Here is a 26,594-nt window from a genome sequence, read left to right on the forward strand (position 1 = left end):
CCATTATCGTAGCTGTTTACATCCCCCCCTCTGCCAACCCGCCGTCGGCATGTGACGTCATTCACTCCACCGTAGCCTGTCTGCAAACTCAACACCTGAGTGCATTCATCGTTATCTCGGGTGACTTCAACCACGTCACCATGGCAACAGCACTGCCCAACTTCACTCAGTATGTGAGCTGTCCTACAAGAGAGGAGAGAAACCTGGACTTGCTGTATGCTAACACTAAGGATGCATACAGCTGCTCCCCCCTCCCCCCTCTGGGCAGGTCAGACCACAACCTTGTGCACCTCAATCCCTGTTATGTGCCTCTTGTGAAGAGTCAGCCTGCGACCACAAGGACAGTGAGGAGATGGTCAGAGGAGACATATGAGACACTGCAGGGTTGTTTTGAGGTGACAGACTGGCAGGCACTCTGCGAGCCGCATGGGGAGGACATTGAAGGGCTCACAGAGCGCATCAAGGACTATATCACTTTCTGCGTGGACTCCACTGTCCCAACCAGGACTATCCATTGTTATCCAAATAACAAGCCGTGGGTGACAAAGGACATCAAAGTTATCCTCAATGAGAGCTGGTAACAGGGAGGAGGTGAGAACAGAGGATACAGAGGGAACTGAAGGTGAAAATAAAGGAGGCTAAGGAGAAATACTGGAGGAAGCTGGGGTGGAAACTCCAGCAGAACAACTTGAGAGAGGTCTGGAGTGGAATGAGGACCATCACTGGTTTCAGAATGACCAACAAGTTGAAGGCAGAACTGAAACTGAAACTGTGTTTTTTAATAGATTTGACACTTCAGGCCTGGCTCATCCCCCATCCGACTCCTCTGCTGCCTGGACAACCACTATCAACCCCCCCCCATCCTCCTGTGTTAGCCCTCTTCACACCCCCTCAGACTGACTGTACTCTCCAACCTGAGGACTACACCCCTCCCCCACCCGTCACCTCCACAGTGTGCTTCACTGCTGACCAGGTGAGAAGACAGCTGATGAGACTCCACTCAAACAAAGCTCCAGGCCCTGATGGTGTCAGCCCCAGGGTGCTCAAACCCTGTGCCCCCCAGCTGTGTGGAGTTCTTCACCATGTCTTCAACATGAGCCTAAAGCTTGGTTTACGCTTCTGCGTCGCGGCGACGCCGTACCTACGGCGTACACCCTACGCCGTCACTGAGCATTCATAGTTCTGCGTCGAGGGAATGCGTTGCTCCGCAATTCACCGCCAAGCCGCTAGGGGGGTGTGGCTGTGTCTTTGTATGGTTTCGGGGGGCTCTTGCTGCCGCGAAGAGGAGTTGTAGAGGTGGTCGTACTTGCATACCTCCTTGATAATTCTTTCTTCGGCTTGGTCCAGTTTTTCTTGTAGCTCTCACCACAGAAACTTTGAAAATGGCGGTGTTGTTGTGCTGCGACCATAGGGCTGCGACTGAACCGAAAATTACGTTCTGAACGGACCAATCACCGTCCTCGACGTTCACGTCACTACGCGTCGACGCCGATGCGTAGTCAGGATTTTTTGGAGGTGCGCGTCAGGCTACGGCGTAGGGTCCGCGTAGGGGTCTGCGTCGACGGCGTAGGTACGGCGTCGCCGCGACGCAGAAGCGTAAACCAAGCTTAAGTCTCCAGAGGGTCCCCATGCTGTGGAAGACATCATGTCTCATTCCCGTGCCAAAGACATTACGGCCCAGGGCCTCAAATCAGAATCAGAATCAGAATCAGAAAAAGCTTTATTGCCAAGTACGATTTTACACATACGAGGAATTTGTTGTAGTGAAGTTGGTGTATGACACATCTACTAAAAATAAGAATACAAAAAATAACAATATAAATATATATACACAAGTCTGTTTTTTGTTTGTTTTTTTTGCCGAAAACACAAAGGACTACAGACCTGTGGCACTGACCTCCCACATTATGAAGACCCTGGAGAGACTCCTCCTGGAGCAGTTCCGGCCCATGGTCAAGCCACTCTTGGACCCCCTCCAGTTCGCTATCAGCCCCGACTTGGAGTTGAGGACACCATCATCTACCTGCTCAACCGTGTCTATGCCCACCTGGACAAGCCGGCGAGCACTGTGAGGGTTATGTTTTTGACTTCTCCAGTGCACTCAACACCATTTGTCCAGCTCTACTGGGGGACAAACTGACAGCTATGCAGTTGGACGCCCCCCTAGTGTCCTGGAAAGACTAGACACAATACCAGAGACTGTACTTGTTGCTGCTAACCTGGTCCTGTCAATTCAATATCAAAAGGTTGATAAAAGCTTTACTCATGTTGTGGTGGTTCTGCACTTGGGCCGAAACCCATTTTGTGACAGTGTCAGCTCTTTGTGCAGCCTTCATCAGAGATCCTGACACAGTCTGGTAATTTGTCTCTCCTCAATCATGGTAGACAAGGGTTTCCTTGTGGAGAGTTGTCTGTGTAACAGGTCCTGGGCTGAGGATCCATAAACAGGTTCCTGTAAATACAGGAGAATGAATGAGACAGGTGACAGTGCTTCTTTTCAGTGCAGTTTCACTCAGCAGAATAATTAACAAAATTTCAAAATTGATCTCCTTTTATTTTGTTCCTCATATTCAAGGGTTATTTAGTCAATACAGAGGTCCACAGTATCAAAACATAGAGTTCAAAAATAGCACACTAAGAAAAATACTGGCAACAAGCCTTGATGATACTCATATGGGGAATAAACTTGAAACTCACGGGAGAGCTCAGGAGAATCTGGCAACTGGTAGAGCCGAGAGCTGACCTTAAATACTCCACACCTAATCAGCCTGATGCGCCACAAGTGTGCCGCTGATTAGGTGGAGCCAGCTGAGTGTAGGAAACCACACCGAGCCCAGACAGACAAGGGAACAGACTGACAGACAAATAACACCAAGGGAAAAGAGGAAAAGGAAAACAATAGGGACAGGCAGGTCACAGATCCAAACAACCAGTCTGTTGTTGACAGCACACTTTTCTTTATTGCAGTGTGCTGGGGGAGCAGCATTGGACCCGGTGACACCAACAGAAGGACCAAACTGATCAGGAAGGCCGGTTCCATTATTGGCTGCAAATTCGACACCTTTGAGGAGGTGGTGGAGAAGAGGACACTGGACAGATTGTTATCCATCATGGATAACTGTATACAACAGTAATTTAAACAGTTCATCTCCATCAACCTCACAAACTCCAATAGTTCAATGTTTACATATTATTTGCACTACTGCAATATTGCACATTACTGTTTATTGTTTACATTTATTTATCACTTGCAACTTGCACATTTTTTTCTGGTACATAGTTTATAGCTCTGGCTCAGTCTCTCTCTTAAGAACTGCTGTTAATACTTGTTATATACTTAGTTATATTGTATTTGCATTATTATATTATTTCTAATTATGTATTATAATACCATTACCTTATGTTTTATATACTTTGTTATATTTTAAGAATTGCTGTTATTCCATGTTTATGCGCTTAGTTATATTTTTTGAGAACATTCTTTTTCTCTTAGTTTTATTCTCATCCTTATTCTTCTTTACTGTATATGTTTTATGTTTATGTGTAAGTTTAACCTGCTGCTGCAACAAAAGAATTTCCTAAATTGGGATTGGTAAATAAAAGTCTAAATCTAAGTCTAGAGCCTTCTGTTGCCATCTACTGGACAAAATGTGTGTTGAAGATTACTGCTGAAGTCGTGTAGCAAATAATCCTGAAGTTAAAAATTTGATGAAATGATCAAATGATCATATATCTGGCATGAGAAGCTACTATACATGTCTCAGTAGAAGTACCTGGGCATGTCTTCATAGAAAATGTGTTGGAAATTCTCCTTCAAGGCTTGAGGGTGATGAGCAATTTCTTATGCCACACAGCATTAAACAAAGCTTTCTAAATGTTGCTTTATATAACAACACAATACAAACACCTCAACAGAGATTCAGTAGTGTGATTCTGTGTAGAGAAAATAAAAAAAGCATTCTAAATAGGATTACATATTATTTTATACCATGTAACAAACAAGGAGGGGCTCAAGAAATAACAGGTGGTTTTGGCCATATTATGTCTCTTCTTCAGTTGTGTGATTATAATGAACATTATACAAACCATGTATTTCTTAAACTTTCACAAGTCATCGCTGAAAAGGATAAAAAAAAATAAAAATAAAAAAAAAAACAAGGGGAGGTGGTACAAGAAGGATACCCAACACAGTATATCAGGAGAGTTGAAGGTCAATTGAATATTTGTACATGCACCAAGGGAAGCAACATTATATCAGCTCCCTTGGTGCATATCAGAGAGAGAGAGAGAGAGAGAGAGAAAGAGAGAGCATGTGAGGGAGAGAAGGAGGAGGGTGAGAGAAAGTAAGATGGTAGACGTGGTCACATCAGTGACTCCATCATACAAGGTTCAAAACCACGAGGCAAAGATATGAGAAGTACAGCAGAGGACGTGTTTGCACATCTCTGACAACAAGATGACACGAATCAAAACTGACTTACTGTATACTACCACTATCTGCATTTTTAAGGTGTGTCTGTGTGAATCTTACACTCAGGTGTGAGTTTCAACTTTAACTTTAACAACAGCAACAACAACAACAACAATAATAAAATTGTAATGCCTTATGGGATTTTGGTGGTATTCCTCTGTTCTTTATTACTGAGATCTTTGTCAGGCTTTAGTTTTTGTATGTGGGCCTTTTTTTAGGTTTTTGGTTTTACATGCAGGCCTGTCTGTTCATTTTAAAGTAGTAAGTTACTTGACAATATTATTGTCTGTGTAGAGTAATGCATTACTGACTACACTAATTTCACATCACTTTCACCAACATAAAAACAGAGGTTATTGTTCGGTTGTCTTACAGTTTGTGATAATAATGCTATCTTCTACATCCTCAGCATAACCTGGTCTCTATGGTAACGTTACCTTACCTTATGATTGCTTTTGACTGGGATTTTACTTACAAGCTTCATCAGACATGTTTTCCTACTTGCATGTCTCACACAACAGACGTACTCTCATTTTAATCCCTCTATCTCGGGCTCCCCTTCCAGTACTCACGTCTCTCTGTCGGGATGGGGCTCCATATCTCCAGCTTTCTTTGTCCTTACCACGGTCAGGAGCTCCACCTGCTCTGTCTTTCCAGATGTCAGTCTGCCAGCTATATGCCTGTCTCCAAAGAGTTTTTTCAGGTCTTGCCATTAGGAAGGTTGTAGATCTGAGGGGCATTCATGATGCCTTCAAAACAACCTGCACCAGTTTGTGGCCTCTTAGGCTGGGACATGTACAACAAGGTGCTCCTCCTCTGTCACATTGTCCTCCTCTAGTGGCTGTGTCTCAGCAGGCTCTGCCCTGCTCTGGAAAGAACCAGCTGCCAGCTTGCAATCAACCCACATTATGAAGCAGCCTTTCTGCATGCTGACAATCAGACATGTGCTTGAATACATACACTGATTCGCTTCCATTGTCAAGAGATGCATATGTCCATGCTTGTCCATTCCCAGACAGAAAATTCCTGTGTTTTTCAATTAGCTTCCCTTTGGCTATTATCTGGCTCTGTGCACTTTCTTCAAGTGTATGGGAATGGCTCCAGAGCCATTACACAAGAAAGGAATCAGAGTTTTAGTTTTTTTAGATGAATTGATCCTTATGGCTCCCTCCCAAGGCAAAGCAGCACTCATTCATGCATTCACTCAAGTCATATAGTGTCTGCAAACAATGGGTTTTGCCATAAACTGACAAAAGAGCTCTCAGCTTCCCACCCAGTCATTAATTTGCCTTGAAGTGAAATTTAACTCCAAAACCATTGGAGCAAAGCTGTCTCCAGCCAGGCTGGATGCTCTAAATTCTCTGCTGTTATGTATCGGGCCCCATAGAGTGGTGACAGTGCTGGCAGTGATTTGTCTGCTGGGGATGATATCAGCAAGCCACATAGTTGTGGACCATAGGGCTCCTACATATTAAGAAATTCCAGAGCTGGTTCAGCCGTCTGTGCCTTGACCCAATTTGGCACAAAGGGTGAATGCTGACCATCCCTCTCTCACTTTAGTGGGAGCTGACATGCTGGAAAAGTCTGTGTTCTGTTGATGGGGGTTCCCCTCAGGAAAGGCATGTCACACACAGGGTTCTAAATTAACTTTTTTGATCACCAGCCAATGTGGCTGGTGACCTTCTAAAGTTACCAGCCAATCAGAATTTCCACTAGCCAAATTTTTTCCCGGTGAAAATAAGAGAGATTATGAGTGCCACTGAATGCATTTGATCATTTTTGAAAAATGCACAGAAAGTACAACACATGAAACAAAATATACACAGAAAGTGCAAACATTTAATTTATACAAATAAAAAATGCTGTCAGATTTATTATTTTATAAAAGACATTTTTCCAGTAAGTATTTAGTATCATTACATTCCTAATAAAATGTATTTTTCCTTTCAACTTAAAGTGTTTTTGCTTTCCTTCTTTAATAAGAAATATATATAAGTAACAGCCATGACTTAAACACTTGCAAAAAAATTGCATTGGTAATAAATTGAATTATGTATGTACAACTAGAAAACACAAATAGTGCAGCAGTCAGTATTGCAGACTCCTTAGGCTCTCCTGATGACTTCGGGCACTCTCATGGTCCTTTACTGCCTCGACTTTAAAATTATTAGTCCCCACCACAAAATTATTCGTCTTGTTTTTTTTCTTTCGTGTACATGCGGCAGTCCTTACAAAACATGACGGCATTTTCGTGATCAAACACAAGTCATTCACGACCTGTCAGCCATTTAGCGTTAAACTTTCTTTTCTTCGTTTCGCACGCTTTGTCGACATTCTCATCCCCTGCCTCCTTCCTCTTCTCCCCCCAGACGTCTGTCCCAACCACGCATTTAGTTTAACTTTACTTTTTACTTTTAGCTAGCTCAGTCTCCTATTACACGCCGCCGTTCATTCTTCTTCTTCTTCTTTGTGTTTCCGTGGTTTCTCGCGCCGGTTGCACTACAAACTATAGTGTGCCTGCGCACAGCCAATGGGCGTCTTGTACGTCATCACGTAGCATTACGACCGTGTTCATGGGAAATGTAGGACGGACTGTCCGGGAGACAAATGACCAAGAACTGTAGAGCGGCTCTGACTGACATGATTGCCTAATGCATTACCGGCCAAATTGGCTAGTAAGTTTTTATTTACACCCGCCAATATGAATTTTAACCCGCATTTGGCGGGTTGGCGGGTGTTAATTTAGAACCCTGGTCACACATAACAGTGTACACAGATGCATGTCTCCCCAGATGGGGTGGGATGTGCAAATCGCAGGTGGTGGGGAGAATATGGGAGAATCTTCCATCCACTGTCTGGAGCTGCCCACGTTGTTGAAAGTGTTAAAACACTTTGTGCCATTGTTGACAAACAGACATGTTGAAGCAAAGACAGACAGCATGACAGTGGCAGTGTACAGTTATAGAGCTGCTGGAGATCGTCAGGAGGCTCCTACTTTGCTCACACAGACACCTACTCTCCATTTGAGTGGTCTACACCCCTGGGGTACAAAGCCGCACTGTGGACTGGATGTCTCATGGAGTTCCCTCCCACAACGAGTGGAAAGTGAGTCCCACACTCATTCAGATGTTGTGGGAGAGGTTTGGGAAAGTTAGAATTGATCTGTGGACAGAATGATGGACAGAATGCACACAATGGTGCTCTAACCAGCCATGGCCCAGAGCACTCCTCTCCTGTGCATTTCCCCCAGTTCCACTGCTTCCTTGTTTCTTACACATTCAGGTGGAGAATCTAGCAGTCATTCTAGTGGCATCAGTACACACAAGTATGTCTTGCTTCCCAACCACTTACACCTGCTGGCAGGGAAACTGTGGCAGCTCCCACAGCACAGAGATGCACTGTCACAGCTACACAGCACATTCCTCCTCCTAGTGGTGATAGACCAATGGCTGTGGCCTTAGCCACTGAAGAGCAGCACTTACAAATTTTAGGACTGTCCCCTGCAATGGTGTGCACTATCCAGGGTGCGAGACCCTTCTACTACGGTCCACTTTTCATGTTGGTGTGTGGAGAGACACTCAGATCCCCAACTGTGTACCTCTTGTGTTAACCTACCTTTAGATGTTGGATAATAACAGTTTGGCTCCATCTATGATGAAAGTATATGCTGCAGCCATTTCATTCTACACAATGATTATGGAGGGATGTTTATGGCGCATCCTTCTGTGAAGGGCTTTTTAAAGGGAGTCAAATGACCTGTCATGCACTGACAGGATCAAGTGCCTTTGAGTGTTCTGCATGATGCAAGAGCCAGACCAGTAGGATAGTGGCAGACACATCACACTGCCTCCTCAGAAAGCATCACACACACAGTGATTGTGACAGTACAACCCCTGACTATGGTCTATACAATACGTGCTGTATTTGCCAGGACTGTGCAATATGTACAAACATAGCATAATGCAGCATAATGACCATATTATTCCTAACTTACAAAGAAATGCCAAACAGTATACTATGTAGTATAATGTAGCATGCATAATTCTTGTTTTCAATTTTGTTTAGCTTTTGATCTTTTCATTTTGAACTTTCCCGTTCATTGCACTGTAGCCCCTAGTCAAATTCCTGTTTACATTTTACATTTTAGGATTTGAGTGATTCTGATTCTGATTATCTTCAACTGCTCAAGTGGCTCCTTATGAATATTTGTGTCATGGATACCACTATCTCCGTAAAAACAACATCAAACAAGCTTTCAGAGGTAATCAACGTGTCAAATTAATGAAATGATAATACAAGGAAGATATCGACAAGTTAAAGAACGTTCTCACATACAACATAAAAAAAATAAAATGATTGACCTGCTGACTGACACACAGTCTCATACCAGTACACGTGAATGTTTTGATGGCAAAATTAAAATTTACAGAAATTATAAACAGTTGACAAAAATAAATAAAACATGAACAATCGAGACAATTCTAAAAAAAAAAAAAAAAAAAAAAAAAAAAAAAATCATTCTGAGACTTCCATCTGATGTCTTGTCAGAATCTTGGAAAGGTGATGGTGGTCATGGTATGCTGATTTGACCTCAGTATTTCTGGACAGACATCCTGGTAATTAATGCATAGTTGCAATTCTATTTGTTCATACTTTGTCCAAGGGTCCATGCAGATTTTAGTCTGCTGTCACATGCAAGGCAGCACACTGCTGCCCTTGGGCTTATTATTAGAGTCAGCGTGAGAGTCATGGGACAGCCTGTTTTATCCAGTCAGTGGAGAACTGGCTCTGATTGGCCAGTACTCGTCGCTTTCGTTGTTCGGCCTGGTCCGGAACTGTCTCATCCAGTCCCGTTCGAAAGCTGGTAGCAAACAAAAAGCTGTAATTGTAACATGAAGGTTAACAGTAAACTATTACCTCACTGAAAACGTGTGATTACTACCTTTTGTGATGACCGTGAACGCAGCACCAAACTAACGTCGGATTAGGGTTTGAACGTGTGACGTCACAGACGGGCTGGATTTTCTAATTCTGATTTTACCTGAAGCATTTGGAACAACAAACACCGTCGAGTCAGTGTCACTGCAAAGTAAGAGATTTATTGTGAACCTTGATAACATTTATATTAACCAACAGGGCTCTGTTTAAGCGTCTGTGGAAAACACGAGAACATATCTACGCTGAAATTGACGTACGAGACACACCACGACCTGTTATTAACGCTGAATAACGGTGACGAATGTGTGTCCATTCTGTTTTAGAGTTTGACCAAGGCTGCCTTACAGTAGTTTTTTGTCATTAAATTCACAGTAAATGATGACGGTTTCAATTTTTAAATTCCTGTTGTGTCTGTCTCCTAGGTTTATTTTCCTTCCTGAATTGTCTGTTGGAAGATTAATTCACGTTATGGTGTACGTTTGGTTGGCGCCGGCCTCTCTGTTTCTGTAGCCTGTTTGGTGTTAGCCCGGTTTATTGTGGGAGAACACGGAGAATTCTGTACATGCTCGCCTTTGTCTTAACATAGTGGTCTAAAGAAACCAATACAGAAGGGCCGTGCCACATTGTGTTGTTGGTGGTGTTACTGGCTCTGAATTCCTTCATATTAGATTCGAAATTTAAAAAACACAGACTTTAAATCTCTATGATGTTTGGGGGTGCATTCAGGACCCGTATAGGCTTCGTAGAGATCCCGACAGTTTGTGAGGCAATAATAATAAAAAAAAAAAAGTGGATGGATGCTATCACCTAATTTTGTGAAAACTGAAGCTTTGAAACCAGATTTTACAGGATCCAGACGATGCACCAATGCATTGATATCATAAATGAGTACGTAGTCCTTAGTTACTTTGCAAATACAGATATCACAGTCTTGTATTGCTTTTTTACCTATTACCAAAAGTCCCAAAGATATTAATTTTATTCGAATGTAAGACAAGGAAAAGCAGATAATCTCCACAAATGAGATGCAGGAAATATAGTGTGTATCTGGAATTTTTGCTTAAAGAATTATTTAAGGATTAATGGATTATCAAAACTAATTTATCAAAATAAATTTAAAGTCTGCAAGCTAATAAATCAACAATCCGCTTTGTGAAACATGATGATGCAGATGAGACTAAGTTAGACGCAACCTTGACAAGCTCCAACATTAAAATGTTGTTTACATTTTAATTTATCAGTAAAACTTATCTAATCATATAGTATTTTATTTACATGTATGTGGCGGAAACTGGGTACTTAAACTTTTGATATTTTAAGTAAAATGTGTCGGTAGTACTGTGCTGTTATGCAGAGTACGATCACATTGTTGTCCTATTTCTGCTAGTACAGACTACTGAATGCTTCCCCCACCACTGGTTATAATCTGCGACACCTATATGTTCCTTAAAAGAAATAATTTATTCCTTTATCAGACTGAAGGGCTAAATCAGAGCTAACCAGGGCATATGTGTAATGTGTAATACAGTTAATCAGTTACATTTAGTATGACTGTTTAACCCCGAAAGCATCAATGAAAAAGTATCTTTAATAATAACAATTTGAATACAAAATCTGAAATTCATTGAAATGCAAATAAATAAATAAATAAATAAATAAAAATATGACATGACTAAATATGCTTTATTCTCCTGTAACTGTGTTTAGGTTGTGTTTGGAGTGTCTTCCTTAGCAGTGTGACAGGCTGGTGAGCTAGAGCCAGGATGTCCTATATGAGAGCAGACAGCAGCTGGTCCCAGCCTTGGGACTTCAGCAGCCTTATCCAGACCTGCAGTTCCAACATCCAGAAGATCAGTCAAAACTGTGAGTGTGCTTAATGTGCTCAAATCACCCTCTCTCTCTCTCTTGTCCTGGAGAATTGACCGAACTACAACCTTAACCTGACATTAACCCAAGTCTTCAACCTAAAATTTAATGATTAATGTTATGGGGACTTGCATTTTGTCCATAAGGAAGACAAGTCCCCATGATATGACTGTGTAAAGATTTATGTCCCCACAGCATGAGTAAAATGTGGCAACACACACACACACACACACACACACACACACACACACACACACACACACACAGAGAGCAGAAAATAATCTGTTCAATAGGTTGTTTACAGTCACGTTACATTAAATTCAGAGGAAGAGCAGGAAGGGTAAACTGCATTGAATGAGATGTGGATGAAATTACAAGAGAAAGGTATATATGTTAGACATATGTTAGATGTGACCCTTACTTTATGAAGAGCAGTGATTTTACAACTGAATGTTGGCATTTACGTTACAGTTGTTCGCTAGGTTAACCACTCGCAAAGGTCTGCTGAAATGCCACTAAAGACATTAATCATCGTGAAACAAGAAAGGGTGCGTTATTTACGTTCACCTGTCTTATGTGAATCTGTTAACACAAATTTAACAAGTGTTTGTTGTGTTGCTTGTAGCCATTACTTTAAATCTATCACCATGGATTTAAAACAATACCTAATATTAAAAGTCACTTCCAGCCCTCCATCTGCAGTTTGCGCGACAACAAAAGAGGGACGTGACATCATATGCAAACAGCCTATACCAGATCACGAGCACACACCTATACACATAAATTTATTCCCCAATGAGCTGCATGCTTACTGAAGTGGTTCCTTTTCTCTGCAGCTGGTCAGATAAAAAATATCCTTTACCAACTGGAAACAAGACAGGAAACCTCAGAGCTCCAGGAGAGGCTGTAAGTACTGGCCTGGCTTTTTATCCCATGTAATCTCACATATGATCAATATTTCAAGTGTTTGACCAGTAAAGTCTTTGGGCGAGGTCTTAGCAGTGTTTGTGTTCCCCTACAGCCAACAGCTCCAACACTACACCAACCAGCTGGCTAAAGAAACCAACAGACACCTGAAGGAGCTGGGGTCATTGCCTCCACCGCTGTCTCCATCAGAACAGGTTATTCTATAGTTATTCTATAGATACTTTTATCACTATAGTAATCAAAATTAAATTAATAAATACCAAAGTATTAATGAACATACATGTTATTCCAAAACCATGAGAATTCGTCTGCTGCTCTACCAGCCCCCACTCTTCTCAGACGGCTCTCCACCGTAGGCCTACAATAGACTCTTTCTCTACAGCAGAAAAGTAATGTATGCTATCATGTGAGCTACAGTTACTAACCTGTGATACGACATGTTTTAACTTATGCATACCTGATGCAAAGAGTGCTGTCTGTTATGTTGACACAGCAACAGTTATGGGAATTGGGAATTGAAAATTTTGAGTTCTGCTGAGCAATGAGAATATATTAGCTTCAGGACATGAAAATGTTATTCTTTTAATTGATGGAAAGAGTACAGAATAATCATATTAAATATGAGTCACAGAAGGAATGTGAAGATAATAATGCTAATTTTGCTTACACATTTCAGTCACTTGAAGGGTGACCCACTTCAGTGGGCCAGACTTTTTCCATCCCTAAAAATCTCTGTCTTAGAAATGCTTTAATATGATGTGATTCATTTTCCAATTACAAATCAATATGTTTACATTAGCTTTATTTTCATTACCAATTTATCTGCTAAATTTTTTTATTTTTTTAACGGGTTAATCAATTAGTCTATAAAATGTGAGGAAATAGTTAAAAATGTTTGTTAAAAGCTTAAGTCTTGAAATTTCTCTTTTTGCTTTACCAACAGTCCAAAACCCAGAGATACTCAGTTTACTCTCATGCAAAACAGAGAAAATCAGCAAATAATCACAACGGACAAGCAGAATGATTGGCATTGTTGCTTGATAATGGACCGAAGTAATTAAAATGATCAGGATTGATTTTTTGCATGGAATTCTTGGAACACTTGAGTAACGTTCTCCTTGTACTTTGTTTTTTTTTTTTTTTTTTTTTAGAAAACAAGGTGTAGCATTTGAACCATCTGCAGACAGGCTTCAGCTCCTTGGCTGATAAGCACCCATTTATAATTCTGTAGGCTCTTTTGTGCTGTCTCAAATCTGACAGGACCTTTGTTTTCTTCTGTTTTAAGCTCCCTTGAACAGTGGAAAGATACAGTGTATTAAAATACCAAATTAAAAGATAGAAAAAAGACAGAAAATAAAATAAGGCCAAGAACAGACCCTTGAGTCACTCCGTAATACAAAACAGCAGCATCACCAACTGCCATGGAAAATTGATTTTACATAAAGAGGATCTGAATCACCTAAGAACCGGCCAACCCACTGTGTAAGCCTGTCCAAAGGGATCCCGTGATCAACATCTCTGCTGCCTTGCATTAGAATACCACATTAGTCAAGTTACAGCATATGACCTCATTAATAGAGCATTCAAAATCTGTGATGATGTTATTGATAACACTTGATGTCCCCTCGTTTAGTGTTTATAAGCAGTATACAAACAAATGAAATGCTTATAACGCACATTAATGTAGTTGAATGGAACTTGGAAGATGATAAAACGTTTATTAATGTGCTATATACCATTTATTAAATATTAATTTAACTCTTCTTAATGCTAAATAATAGGACTTAAAGTGTTTCCAGTATGTCTGTGCAACATACTGTGTGAGAAGCGGGTGACATTAGCTGAGAATCAATGTTAATAATTTTCTCGTATTTCAGTTTCAGACCTGTAACAGGAGAGTCATAGCTAGTGAAAGGCTGAAGTGAAGTTTTTAACTTTCTTTTAAAAATACTGGCATCCTTTTTATCTATAGGTAGTGTGTTCCAGAGCTTTGGGGTATAATTGAAAAAGGCTGCATCCCTGAATTTCTTTCTGCTGTAGCTGGAAATCTCCAATAAACCAGCAGCAGATGATCACAGTGTTCTTGAAGGCAAATGATAAATAAAGGATTTAGCAATGTAGCTTGGTCCTAGTCCATTTAGGGCTTTGTATTTATGAGGAGGAGGACCTTAAAATCATTTCTGAATGTTACAGGAAACCAGTGCAGAGCAGCTGAAACAGAACTGATGTGCTCTTTCTTCTTGGTTCTGGTTAATAGATGAGCTGCAGAGTTTTGAATGTGCTGAACTGGAAATTACAGGTTTAATGTGTGTCCGTTTGGATGTCTGTAACATAACAACATTTAAAATATATTCTACTGATCTTTTTCTTTCCTATCCTCGTCCCAATCCAGAGGCAGCAAAAGCTGAGGAAGGAGCGCTTGATGAACGATTTCTCTGCAGCCCTCAACAACTTCCAGGTGGTGCAGCGGAGGGCAGCTGAGAAAGAGAAGGAGTCAGTGGTCAGAGCGAGAGGTGGATCCAGAGTCACGGTGAATACCAGACGTTTCTCTGCACAAGGGTTGCAGAACCTTCACCAATAATATTACTCTTAGAGGTATACTATGCAGGATATTCCTAAAAAACAATGTATAGATTCATACAAAATATTCCCTTTTAGTCATCATTTATGACCAACCTGAAGTGTGTAGTACAATTTGTCATTTGGCAGACGCTTTTATCCAAAGCGACGTACATATGAGATTTTTATACATCACAAGCAAGGTTCTGGACAGGAGAGAACAACAAGATTAAGTACCATAATGCTAATTTCTGGTCCAATTGGACATAGGTGCTACAAGACAGTGCTACGAGGTAAAGCATAGAGTGCATAGAGAGCTTTTTTTTTTTTTTGTAAGAAAGAAGGCGTTCAGTAAAGAGCTTGGTCTTTAGCGTTTTCCTAAAGATCGAGGGGGACTCTGTAGATCGAATGGAGTTTGGTAACTCATTCCACCGCCTGGGAACCACAGAAGAAAAGAGTCTAGCTAGAGACTTGGGGCCTTTTTGAGCAGAGCATAGTGAGCAGGAGGGAGCATAAACCTGAATGAGAGAATTTAGGTAAGCCAGAGCAGTTTTGGTGGCAGTTTTGTAGGCAAGCATCAAGGAATTATACTTGATGCTGGCAGCAACTGGGAGCCAGTTGAGGGATATGAATAGCGGAGTGACATGTGCTCTTTTGGGTTGGTTAAACACCAGACGTACCGCCGCATTCTGGATCATCTGCAAGGGTTTTAGCGAGCATGCTGGGAGCCCTGCCAGTAAGGAATTACAGTAGTCGAGACATGATAGTACCAGCGCTTGTATTAGGAGTTGTGTTGCATGCTCAGACAGGTAAGGTCTGAACCTCCTGATGTTGTACAGGGCAAATTGGCATGACCAAGCAACAGAGGCCACATGCTCTTTAAAAGTTAGTTGATCATCAATCATGACACCCAAGTTTCTGGCATATTTTGCGGTTGTAAGCAGAGCTGAGTCAAGCTGGATACTGATCTATTGTTGTTGTCGTGGGATGACAAGGAGCTCAGTCTTTGACAGGTTATGCAGAAGGTGGCATTCCTTCATCCATGCCGAGATATTGGCGAGGCATGCCGATATCTGTGCTGAGACTGTGGGGTTGTCTGGCGGGAACGAAAGGAGGAGCTGGGTATCGTCAGCATATGAATGGTATGAGAAGCACCATGTCAGCACCAAGTGCGGTGGTGTGTCTTGAAAAGAGAAGGCGTCCAAGCACTGACCCTTGAGGTACCCCTGTGGACAAGCAGTGAGATTGAGACACTTCTCCCCTCCAAGACACTACAAAGGATCTCCCTGAGTGATAGGACTCAAACCAGAGAGCAGATCCTGAGAAGGCAAGCTCAGCGAGTGTGGAGAGGAGGATTTGGTTGTTAACTGTATCAAAAGGCAGCTGATAGGTCAAGCAAGAGTAGAACAGAGGACTGACCAGTTGGTCTATCTGATCTGACTGGTGGGGGTTTTACGAGCAAGTTTGGATGAGAGTGGGCATAGATTGTTTAGAGAGGTGGCTAGCGAGGAGCAGAGTGTGTCTGTTGCCTCATGCACAGGGAGTGAGGAGAAAACACTGTGAGGAGGCATGGTTGCCGAGACCTAATTGGAGAGCTGAGTCGGTGTGAGGGACCGGAGGTAAGTGTAACATGCTCTTGTAAGATACAGAGAATTGAATAAAGAAGTGGTCTGATACATGTAAGGGAGTGACAGTCAGCTCAGTTTCAAATCGCAATTAAGTCAAGAGTATTGCCCACTTTGTGTGTGGGAGCGGTGGATACCTGTTTGAGGTCAATGAGGACAGCAGTGACAGGAAGTCGACCACATGGGGTTTGTTAAGATGGATATGCCTGTCAACCATGACAATCAGTGGGGTGTCATCTTCAGGAATGACTGAGAGTAACATGTCCAGTTCAGCTATACAGTTCCCCAGTAGCCCAGGTGGGCAATATAATGTGTACAGCTTATTGGGTAGTGTATTTATCTGCAGAGACCCAACTCTCTGCCTTTATTTTCTTATTTTTCTGTGACTGGGATGTTTCGGAGTTGCAGCCTTTGAGTAGTGGCTGTGTAGCACCCAGCCAATAACAACGTGCAGGTGAGGTTGGGACTTTATAAAAAGGTAGTGACCAGGCTGACACTGTAATCTGTCTTGTCTGTGTCTGAAGGTTGGGAAGTTTGCTAAATTCTCCTGTCTGGACACAAAAACAATTAACTAATGTTGCTGTTGGTTTGTTCACTGCTGTCTGTAGCTGGACACATTACTTTGCTTTGTAATTATTTTATTATCATGGCACATAATAATTTTCCACTGTTATGGCTATTAGCAAGGTAGACTGATGGCAGCTATACTCACAGGCTAATGAGAGGCAGTAATCCTACTATTAGCGTTGCTATTTGTTCAAAACAAACACATTATTTGACAAAATATTTGTAAGATACTGCATCACTCATTTTCATGCACTGCTTGGTGTACTGCTCTTGAGTCACTGCTATATGGAATGGTATGTGATCCTGCCGGCGGTACACTGGGCTGTGCGTGTTCTGGTAACTACAGCCATCGGGACTGTGCTCCTGGTGGCATTGAGCTGGGAAGTTTGAGTGTTGTGTTTACACAGTAATATACAATTCCTGCATAGTATACCTTTAAACACACACTGATTCATTGAATTACTTGTAACACATTTGCATGCAAGATGGAAAAGTGATGTGAGCTGATGTTGATAAAACTTTTTGTTACGGTCTACAGGGAGATGGAGGCCATGTGAATGCACAACTGGTTACATTTGAAAAGTATGTTTCTTCATTGTTGTTAATATTGTATAAATATTGTTAGCGTTGTATTGTATGTCCTCCACTCGCCATTTTTATGCATTTTGGTGTGCAGAATATGTTCCCCCTCTGTTCTTTGAGTGCCTGCACACTGTATTGCTTGTACAGAGGTATTTTAAAGGAGCAATCTACAGTGAAACACCAGTGAGTGAATGAGAATTTGTGGGTCGTGTATTTTCTATATGTTAAAATGATCATGAATGAAACAATGACATAGTTGACATGACATAGTTTGTCCACCAGAGAGCAGTGACAATATTTACAACTCGAAATGTCACTACTGTATACATCTTAGTTGCAGTTCCTTAGTAACCAAAGCAACAAGATCTTGGACAAGTGTTTATGTGAAAACATTAATATTGGTCTGTAAACTGCTATTTGGATTTTTTAACACTTAAATATTAATATTATTATCAACCTAAAAATGTAGTTTTTGCCCGGCTCTAATTTCCAGCACCTACCACGTCAGGATTAATTTGTTTGTGGCTAAATATTTACCTTTGAGCACCTATTGAAAGAGTAAAATCAGGTTCAGGTGACAACACTTTCAATCAAAAATCAAGTCCTGCTTTAAGAACTTGATGCTCTTAAAGCAGTCACTCTACACTTCTATTCAATAATTATAGGGAGCAGTTCATCATAGAAGAGGTAGAAATAGTTTTTTCACTCAAAAGTTGCTAACTAAAGTTTGAGACTGATGCAGTGCGTATACTTTCACACCCCATGACATCATTGCCAGAATATATTTAAGATAATACATTGATACCTGTTCATCAGAGGGTGTGTTGCTACCTTCAGCTGTAGATTAAAGTTAAAAAAAGTTCTGTATGATTGTGCAGGGAAGATGAGTGGGGTCAGAACCAGACTCACATGGAGGAGCCCACCATCACAGAGGAGGACCTGGAAATCATCAAGGAGAGAGAGACCAACATCAAACAGCTGGAGGTATTAGCCTGAACCACAAGATATCCTACAGAAGCAGGAACACTCCAACACTGTCACATTTACTTTTGTTCACCAGTTAACCCTCTCATGTCCTCTCCAGGCTGACATTATGGATGTGAACCAGATTTTCAAGGACCTGGCTGTGATGATCCACGACCAGGGAGAGATGATTGGTCAGTCAGAAGAAACTCAGCTGAGTTGATGCTTTAAACACACCATTTAGTTGTGAGAGTGGATGTGCACCTCGAAGCTCATCATGTGTTCTGATTAACAGACAGCATCGAGGCCAATGTGGAGACTGCAGAGGTTCATGTAGACAGAGGGGCCACCCAGCTGCAGAAGGCAGCATATTACCAGGTAAGATTGAGGGGCTGGACAAAACATTGGAAACACTACATGAAAAAGATATTTGTAAATTTTAAGCCACCTTAAAAATGAAACAGATTGACTGACATTGAGTGCCACAAAGAAAGTAGGGAAGTCAGAAAATATTGCGAGAACTCTTTGTTAGTTTTCTTTTCATGTAATTTATTGACAGTAAGAAAGAGACATTAACACTGGACTTGCTGTTTCATGCAGCTTACTCATATTAATGAAGTTTAATATGATGTTCTGTCCTCAGCCATTGTTAATATGCTATAACTGTCATGTGAAACACTGATGCAGTTGAGTTCCAATTATGTATTGGCTCTGACATGATACTTTTCTGTGTGCAGAGGAAGTCGCGGAAGAGGATGTGCATGCTGGGCATGGTGCTGTCACTTGTGCTCATCATTCTGATCATCATCATCTGGCAGGCCATCAAATGAGAGCCTTCAAATGACGTCCAACGTGTGTGTTTGTGTGTGTATGAGAGACAGAACTGTACAGTATGTGTGCATGTCCGCACATTAGTCTCAGCGCGGCAAATCAACCCTACATTCCAATACAAAAAAAGTAAAATCTTCCTCAGTGTAATCTTAGTCACTTTGTGTGACTAAATGTGGGTGTATTTATGTGGGGTAAATGAATGGGAACAACACTGGCTTCCTTATATTTTGACATATTTTTTGACACCATGTGTGATGACTGCTACCACTGCTTCTCCTTACAACAATGATAATAATCAGATGTGGTGTCTGCATACTGGAGGGGATGTATAGGAAATATGTATGAAGTTCACAACGTCAGCTGTAGCCCTGTAATAAAACACTTCACTATTGTGTTACTAGTGGAGTGGGGTTGTATTAGGCACTAACTCAAGAATGTTGGGTTATGGTTATGCATGACAAAATATTCATCTCAGTGAGCAAAATGTTTTAGCTTTCTATGTGTGTGCATGTGCATTTGTGAGAAAGTGTGTGTTTGTGTGTGTGTGTGAGAGAGAGAGAGAGAGAGAGAGAGAGAGAGAGAGAGAGAGAGAGAAAGAGAGAGCTATATATGTGAATATCTGCACATTATTATTGAGTATGACAAATAAACCTTGCATTCCAACACAAATAAGTAAAATGTTATTCAGTGTAACCTTTATCTCTACTCTATGACTTGGTCTTATCAAATGCAATGTTGCACATTTTTGGATACAAGTTCACATACTGTAAACCCTGTCTTCTTTGAAAATGGAGTATATTGCTGATATAGTGAGTGTCTTACCTATGAGAGTCTGTCTTTAGTAAACAGTTTGTTTCACTGGATTGGTCCACCTGAGAATTGAATACAGTACCACCTTATGAAGTACTGATACTGGATTGTCATGTGTTATTTTGTCCACCAGAGGGCGAGCTGTGCATGAGAGTCACCAGGATCTGCTCAGCGGAGATACCAGCTCCCTTGATATTATACATGACATGCACTAGAAGAAACACAAGCAATACCACAGTCCTACAGTTGCATGAATGAATGGTGAATGTAAGATGGTGAAACATGTCTCTGTTTTCATTGCATCACAACTATTTTAATCAAATTCAATTAAAACACATTTAAATTAAAACAATAATTTATCACTCAGTTTTTCATTCAACATCCATTTATACTCCTCTGTTTTTCAGTTCTCATGTCAAATTATTTTGCCTTGCTTCCACCCGTCATACATTAAACGCAGCTAAGTGTTCTGAGTTTGCTGAGTGGCCTTCTTCTTAGTTCGATGTCAAGCAGACATTACATGGTGACAGAGGTCTCAGGATCTAAAGTGTTCACATCATTAGATGCCACCAGGCGATTCCTCTGCAGAAGAATAGATACAAATCAATCACTTTCATCATTCCTTTTGGGAGGTACAGTGCTTTTTGCCAATGTCCATTTTGGCTACCAACTGTTCCTGAAATCTTCCAGTGGATAATGGCAGAATACCCTCAGGGGCTGGAAGGAACAGAGGTCTATATACGTAGATGAAGTACTAGTACAGATACTGAAAATGATTGTCCTCAAATTGCACAGACAGAAATGTAAGTTCAAATAGTGGCAGATTTGCTTCCTGGAGCACATCTTCTAAGAGAGTGGCCTGAGACCCGACCCTGGGAAAGCGGCTGTGATAGAAAATTTCCGACAACCTCAAAATGTATTGGAGCTCAGTGATTTACTACATGGCCAAATTCATCCCAGAGCTCTGTCCTGATAAGTTGCCAGATGAGACTCACGCACTTCAATGCAGGGGATGTGTACACACCAGGAAAGACATTAGCAGTAGCCAATGCCCTCCTCAGGGGTCCAGTGCAAAGTTTTGAGGATGAGATGTCCAGCAACAATGTGGCTGAACACAAAGTCAGTCCTGAGCCCGTCACAGCTACACTGCAGACACCACACAACCACAGACTCCCAGCTCCAGGTAGTGAAGAAGTTCATCCAGTCAGTTTATGAAAGGAAAATACCTGATGCAGTCTTCTTCAAGATGAGAGGAGAGTTGATAGTTATAGATGTTCCTCAATAATAGGTGAAATGCATAGAGAGAGTCACCCAGTCAGTGTGGTGGCCAAGAATTTCACAGGACATAATAACAAGAGTAACTCAGTGCAGGCTTTTCAGAGAGAACAGAGGCACATAGAGGAAAAAGCCACTAATGCCAACTGTATTAATTTCCAGACAATAGCAGAGAGAATTCTACCTTTGCTTAACCAAGGAGACAGTGTTCTTATGATACTGAACAATGAGAAACAAAGGACAACACCACGTATTGTCCACTCCTAGATCGTATGTGGTGGAGACAGCAGAAGGGGCACAATACAGATACAACCATCTGGTAAGTGCACCTACAGTACTAACACACACACACACCTCCATCTAAAGAGCAGGTTACGTAAGAGGTGTCTAAGGATTCAGGGATGGAAATAAACAATGATCACTCAAACACAGACACCTTGGCTGGAGCAGCTGTTTCACAGACACAAGGGACAACAACTGTTACTCACCCAGGTTGAGTGAGGATATTCTTTTTGGTAACAGACAGAAATGTGGAGAAAAAAAGAGATTTCTCTACCAATTAAGTGTTAAAGTTTGGTTATGAAAATGCCCTTAGAATTTCTACAGATGTCAGTTGGGTAATATACACTATGAAAGGTGAAATGTGTAGTTATCAATGGGAGTTAGATGTAAGGATGTTCTTTCTTACCTACAGTAATGTTCCCAGACAGAATGTTAATTGCATGAAAGAAAACTGGTTTTTTTTAGGGGTGTTTAAGGAACCATCTGAATTAATGCGTATTGGATTTTGTGTGATAACTGTTGTGAGGAATATAATAAATGCATTTCAGACAGCAATGGTACCTTGAAGGCATCAGTACAGATACTTCAGGTTATGAGGTGTTAGTGAGGAGACAAGGAAGGCCTGGAGTGTTGTTTGTGTTTGTTTGTTGACAGCTGTATTGATTATGTAAGTGGTATGACCAGCGATTGTGTGCTATTTCAGCTGAAATGTTACGTTTTGAAGACTGACTGCTGTCAGTTGTTAGTGCAGCACATATTCCTTATAGCATATCTTGTAGCTGTGTAGGTCAGCTAAGCACTTGGATGATTTGATTGCCAATGAAATCAGCCCTGAAGTGCACTTGTAGCCACTAAAGTGAAGCTGAAATTGATGTTATAAAAGACTTCTATAATAATTGTAATCTGGATGTGCTCTCCTGATTGGGACTCAACAGTTACTAACTGTAGACTGCACTCTGCAGTGTTTTCTATTATTGTACTTTAGATATTTGTGTGTTATTTACATCAGTGCTGGTATCCTCATACTTAATCAAGATGTTCAAATGGTAAATGGCACCAAAATGTTGGAATGGGACACTTTCATTATGAGTGTGGCCAGAATAGATAATAAGCGAGTAATTTAAGTGTGGTGGGATGTAATGACGCTCAAATTGGGGTTGTCTTGGTTACACACCATCTTGTGACTGCGGAGGAGCAGTGAATGGTCCTCAAGATCTCTGTAAGGTCATCAGGTCCCAGCAGCTCTGCCGCATCCCTGCTGCCATGACTCAACACTCAACATAAACTGTGAACTTTGTCCTTCCTTCCTGTTCTGTTTGTCCTTCCTTCCTGTCAGCCCCCTGGAGGGTTGTCCCTGTTACTTCGCCATACTCCGGGTGCCCTGTTTTAAATTTAATAACCTCCCATAGACATTTCCTGCATGATTCAGGTGGTCAAGCATGTTATGGAATTCAGAGATAAACATTTCATATGATGTTTTCCAACTGACCCTGAGAGTAGAATGCTTCTGTCCACAGCAGTGCTTCCCCTCTGAATAACTTTCAAAATGTAATATACATATAACTAGTTACTGTCATTTGAAAGTAAAAAGTCACTTAATTATATTACTGATTGTGTGGAATAATGCGTTACTGATGACACTACATCTGTGTTACTTTCATCAAAGTAATCACAGAAGCACAACAAGCGATATATAATACAGCTTGTAATAATGACGCTTAAGCTACTATAGCCTCAGCATAACCTGGTCCCTATGGCAATGTTAGCCTACCTCGTAATTGCTTTTGTCAGGGAATTTGCTGACGAGCTTTATCAGAGACATAACAGATACACTCTCATTTTAATGTCTGCACGTAAATTGTACTCCTTCATCACCGACACGGCCTCGTAACATTCCAGTTTTTCACCTTGATGTACAAACATGTACTTGCTTTCCCATCTTTCATTAACTTGCCTTCCCTCCACATCAGTCTTTCTCTTCTTGGACATTTTGGGATTATTTAACAATCTTTTTCACCTGTAGCACTTGTTAGAAAACCATTTTAGTTAAACGCTGATATGAAAACACTGCGCTCTAGCGGCAGGATGGTGTCACGGGTTTCACGGGTCTCCAAATCGACATGCATTGTGGGAGATGTAGTTTATGGTCACTGTACGCCATAAAACAGCATAGATTTTTATTTTAAGACAATCCTATGCCCTTTAAGGTCTTGCAGGCCACATAAAATGACATGGCAGGTCAGTTTGACACATGTAGTCTACATGATACATTTGAAGGCCTATCGTGATGTCCTAACTTTTCATCTAGTGCAATCATGAGGCAAAATTTTCAATTTGTCCTTTACTTTGGTTTATGGCCAGCTGTTTGTTCAGTAGCAAAGATTTTTGGTCAAAGGGTTAATTTTTTTTTTTTAAAACAATCATCTTTGTCAAGGCTTTTCAGACAGTGACCAAAAAGAACAAAAAGTCACTACTGTAGATGTAAATCTTTAAAAATGCCTCACACAGGTGATGTCAATGTCATATAACTACATTTTCTACCCTCAAGTGGCCCTCAAACTAATTAATTTGGCAGTTTGGCATATTTTGACTCATTTAAAAAAAGATGGATTATCAACCAGGCAAACTGCGCAACGGCCCTGGGGCCCCAAGACCCTGATGGACCGCAAAACACTCAGGTTCACTGCTTGACATTTGGCTTTGGTAATTTGATTTATTGCAAATTTGTTAGAGAATTTTGCTTCAGATCACTACAAAAGTGTAACCACAGCATAAGAGTACTGGTTGCACTGGACATAACTGAGGCAACACGGTACATACACATTACACAGACACACTGTAGTTTAATAGGACCCTGCAGCAAATATTTGCCTGGAGCCCCTAACAGTTTTATCTGGTAATGTTGAAACTCATGTCAAACATGTTCAGTCTATAGCTAGCCCTAGTCTAACTTGTTTATATTGAAATTGTATCACAGAGAAACAGGGATTGAACCGAAATGCAGACTAACAAAGGTGGAGCTGGTGCAGTTCAATAAATGTATTAAGAAAAAAGGCAACCAAACAAAGGCTTATGGGAGGATGAGGCTGGTGATGGTCAAAAGCAAAGCAAGGAGTCCATAAGGCAAACAAAATCCAATGAAAAGGGAGGCCAAATATCAAAAAACAAGGTAGGTCTGGGGGAAAAAAACAACAAAGCAAAAGTGCAAACACACAGGATATCTAAGGAAAGACTCACAGACAGACTGGAAACCTTGACACAATATGTATGAACTGAACCGAAGATTAAGGGGAACACACGGACTTAAATACACAGGGAGGGAGAACTAATGAGGCACAAGTGAAAACAATCGGATAGTCACACAGGTGGGAAAACACAGGAAGTAAAGCAAAATGTGACACATAAGGTAAACCTTCAACATAAAACAGGAAATAAGAAAACCAAACAAACCAGATCATGACAGTTTATTTGTAATTTTCTCAGAATAGTATGGTAGTTCAATGTCTGTTTGTTTCATGGAGTACTTAGACATATATGACAGCTCTTAAATGCAGCTTCTATCATCTTCGTGGTTTCAGGAGCACATCTGAAGACATCCATGTAACTCTGTTACTCTTCTACCCTGGTTTTTAGAGTAGAGAAAATCTTTGTTCCCTGAAAGAATAGATATCTCTAGGGTATACCCGGAAGAAAAGGACAGGTATAAATTTCCTGTCTGCTCTTCTCTCATTATGTGGGTAGGATAAAAGGAGGGTGAATCTGCTTTCCATATTCTCTTTTGTTGGGGTTGAACCCATCATCTGTGCTCTTCTTTCATTTTGTCTGTTATAAAGACTTGAACACACATAACCAACACTGCTATACCCTGCTGATGGGCAGAGTGAGGGTGACAATAATTTCCTCTCTGTGTTTGAGGAGACAACACAGGCTCTCTTGATTGTCATGAAGAGTAACTGCGATTCTATTCTCCTCATCGGTGCAGCTATCATACCACTTGATGGATGTTTAATGGGGTTGGTCAAGGGTGAAAAGGCTGAAGAAATTCTCTGATATTACTCTCACATCATATGGCAAACATCCTATTTCTGTGCACTTATCCTGAAATGTTTGGTTTTTCCTAACATTATCAAAATGCCTTTAAAGGCAGACAAATGGGTTGCCCACTACCACTTTCCTTTCAGCTCCCTCCTACTCTCTGCTCTCACCCTCACATTATGTCTGCCCACGCCTCAAGCCCACCTAAAGTCCCTCCTCAGCCACTCTGTATTTGATGCTTTCTCTGTACTGTAGCTCTCTGTAAGTCTCTGTTCCTCTAACAAGGTACAAAGCACATCTGTGGACTGGACAGCCCAGCTGTGGTGCGCTGACTTCCAGGCAGGAGTGCGTCTCACTGGCATGCCAGAAGTGGGAATCTATTACAGGGAGAGAAGACCAGGTTAAATCAGAGCAGGCCTGGAGGAATTTCTGTCCTGTATGTCAGTTAATGAGCAAGTGAACAAAAACATCTTGGAGCCAACAATTTATTCAGATGAGCTGAACCTCTTTACTTGGTGGACAAACTGAGTTTACCTCCAAACTAAACTGGTTAAATCTGTAATCTACTTTTTTTCAGCCCAGAAGAAAACAATAATATGTAAATCTTAAAACAGCAGTTATCATCCCTAATGTTACCAAAGCAGTTGTACGTAGTGTCCTGTCATTAACCAATTCTTAACCGTGCTGTTGTCTCCATGTGGAGACATCATAGTAATTCATAATTGAAAAACACATCAGCAGACATACTGACAATGTGTCTGGTGGGATTTGTGTGTGAAAGACTGATGGTGCTTATGTATGTTGTACTTTAAATCATGTATACTTGACAAGTTTCACATATTTCAGATATTTCCCCTCCTGTT

At 41.1% G+C, this 26,594-nt stretch overlaps 1 protein-coding gene across 1 annotated transcript; it reads left to right on the top strand.

Annotated features, from left to right (window-relative positions):
- The first annotated feature begins 9,198 nt into the window (after positions 1-9,198).
- Positions 9,199-20,241, top strand: LOC143324775 (syntaxin-12-like). The gene is made up of 10 exons (XM_076737498.1): positions 9,199-9,560; positions 11,117-11,272; positions 12,112-12,181; positions 12,297-12,396; positions 14,595-14,732; positions 17,492-17,535; positions 18,414-18,519; positions 18,620-18,692; positions 18,794-18,876; positions 19,236-20,241. Exons 2-10 carry the CDS (start codon positions 11,173-11,175, stop codon positions 19,326-19,328), a joined length of 807 nt encoding a protein of 268 aa, XP_076593613.1. The 5' UTR covers positions 9,199-9,560; positions 11,117-11,172; the 3' UTR covers positions 19,329-20,241.
- Positions 20,242-26,594: the final 6,353 nt, after the last annotated feature.

Source organism: Chaetodon auriga, chromosome 8 (genome assembly GCF_051107435.1).
Source record: "Chaetodon auriga isolate fChaAug3 chromosome 8, fChaAug3.hap1, whole genome shotgun sequence".
NCBI lineage: Eukaryota > Metazoa > Chordata > Actinopteri > Chaetodontiformes > Chaetodontidae > Chaetodon > Chaetodon auriga.

Bases quoted from the DNA above. Each gene is read 5' to 3' on its own strand.
- LOC143324775 (XM_076737498.1), top strand. From the start codon at position 11,173: ATGTCCTATATGAGAGCAGACAGCAGCTGGTCCCAGCCTTGGGACTTC. The intron at 12,397-14,594 runs GTTATTCTATAG...GTCCCAATCCAG, and splicing joins CGCTGTCTCCATCAGAACAG to AGGCAGCAAAAGCTGAGGAA. The intron at 18,693-18,793 runs GTCAGTCAGAAG...TCTGATTAACAG, and splicing joins CGACCAGGGAGAGATGATTG to ACAGCATCGAGGCCAATGTG.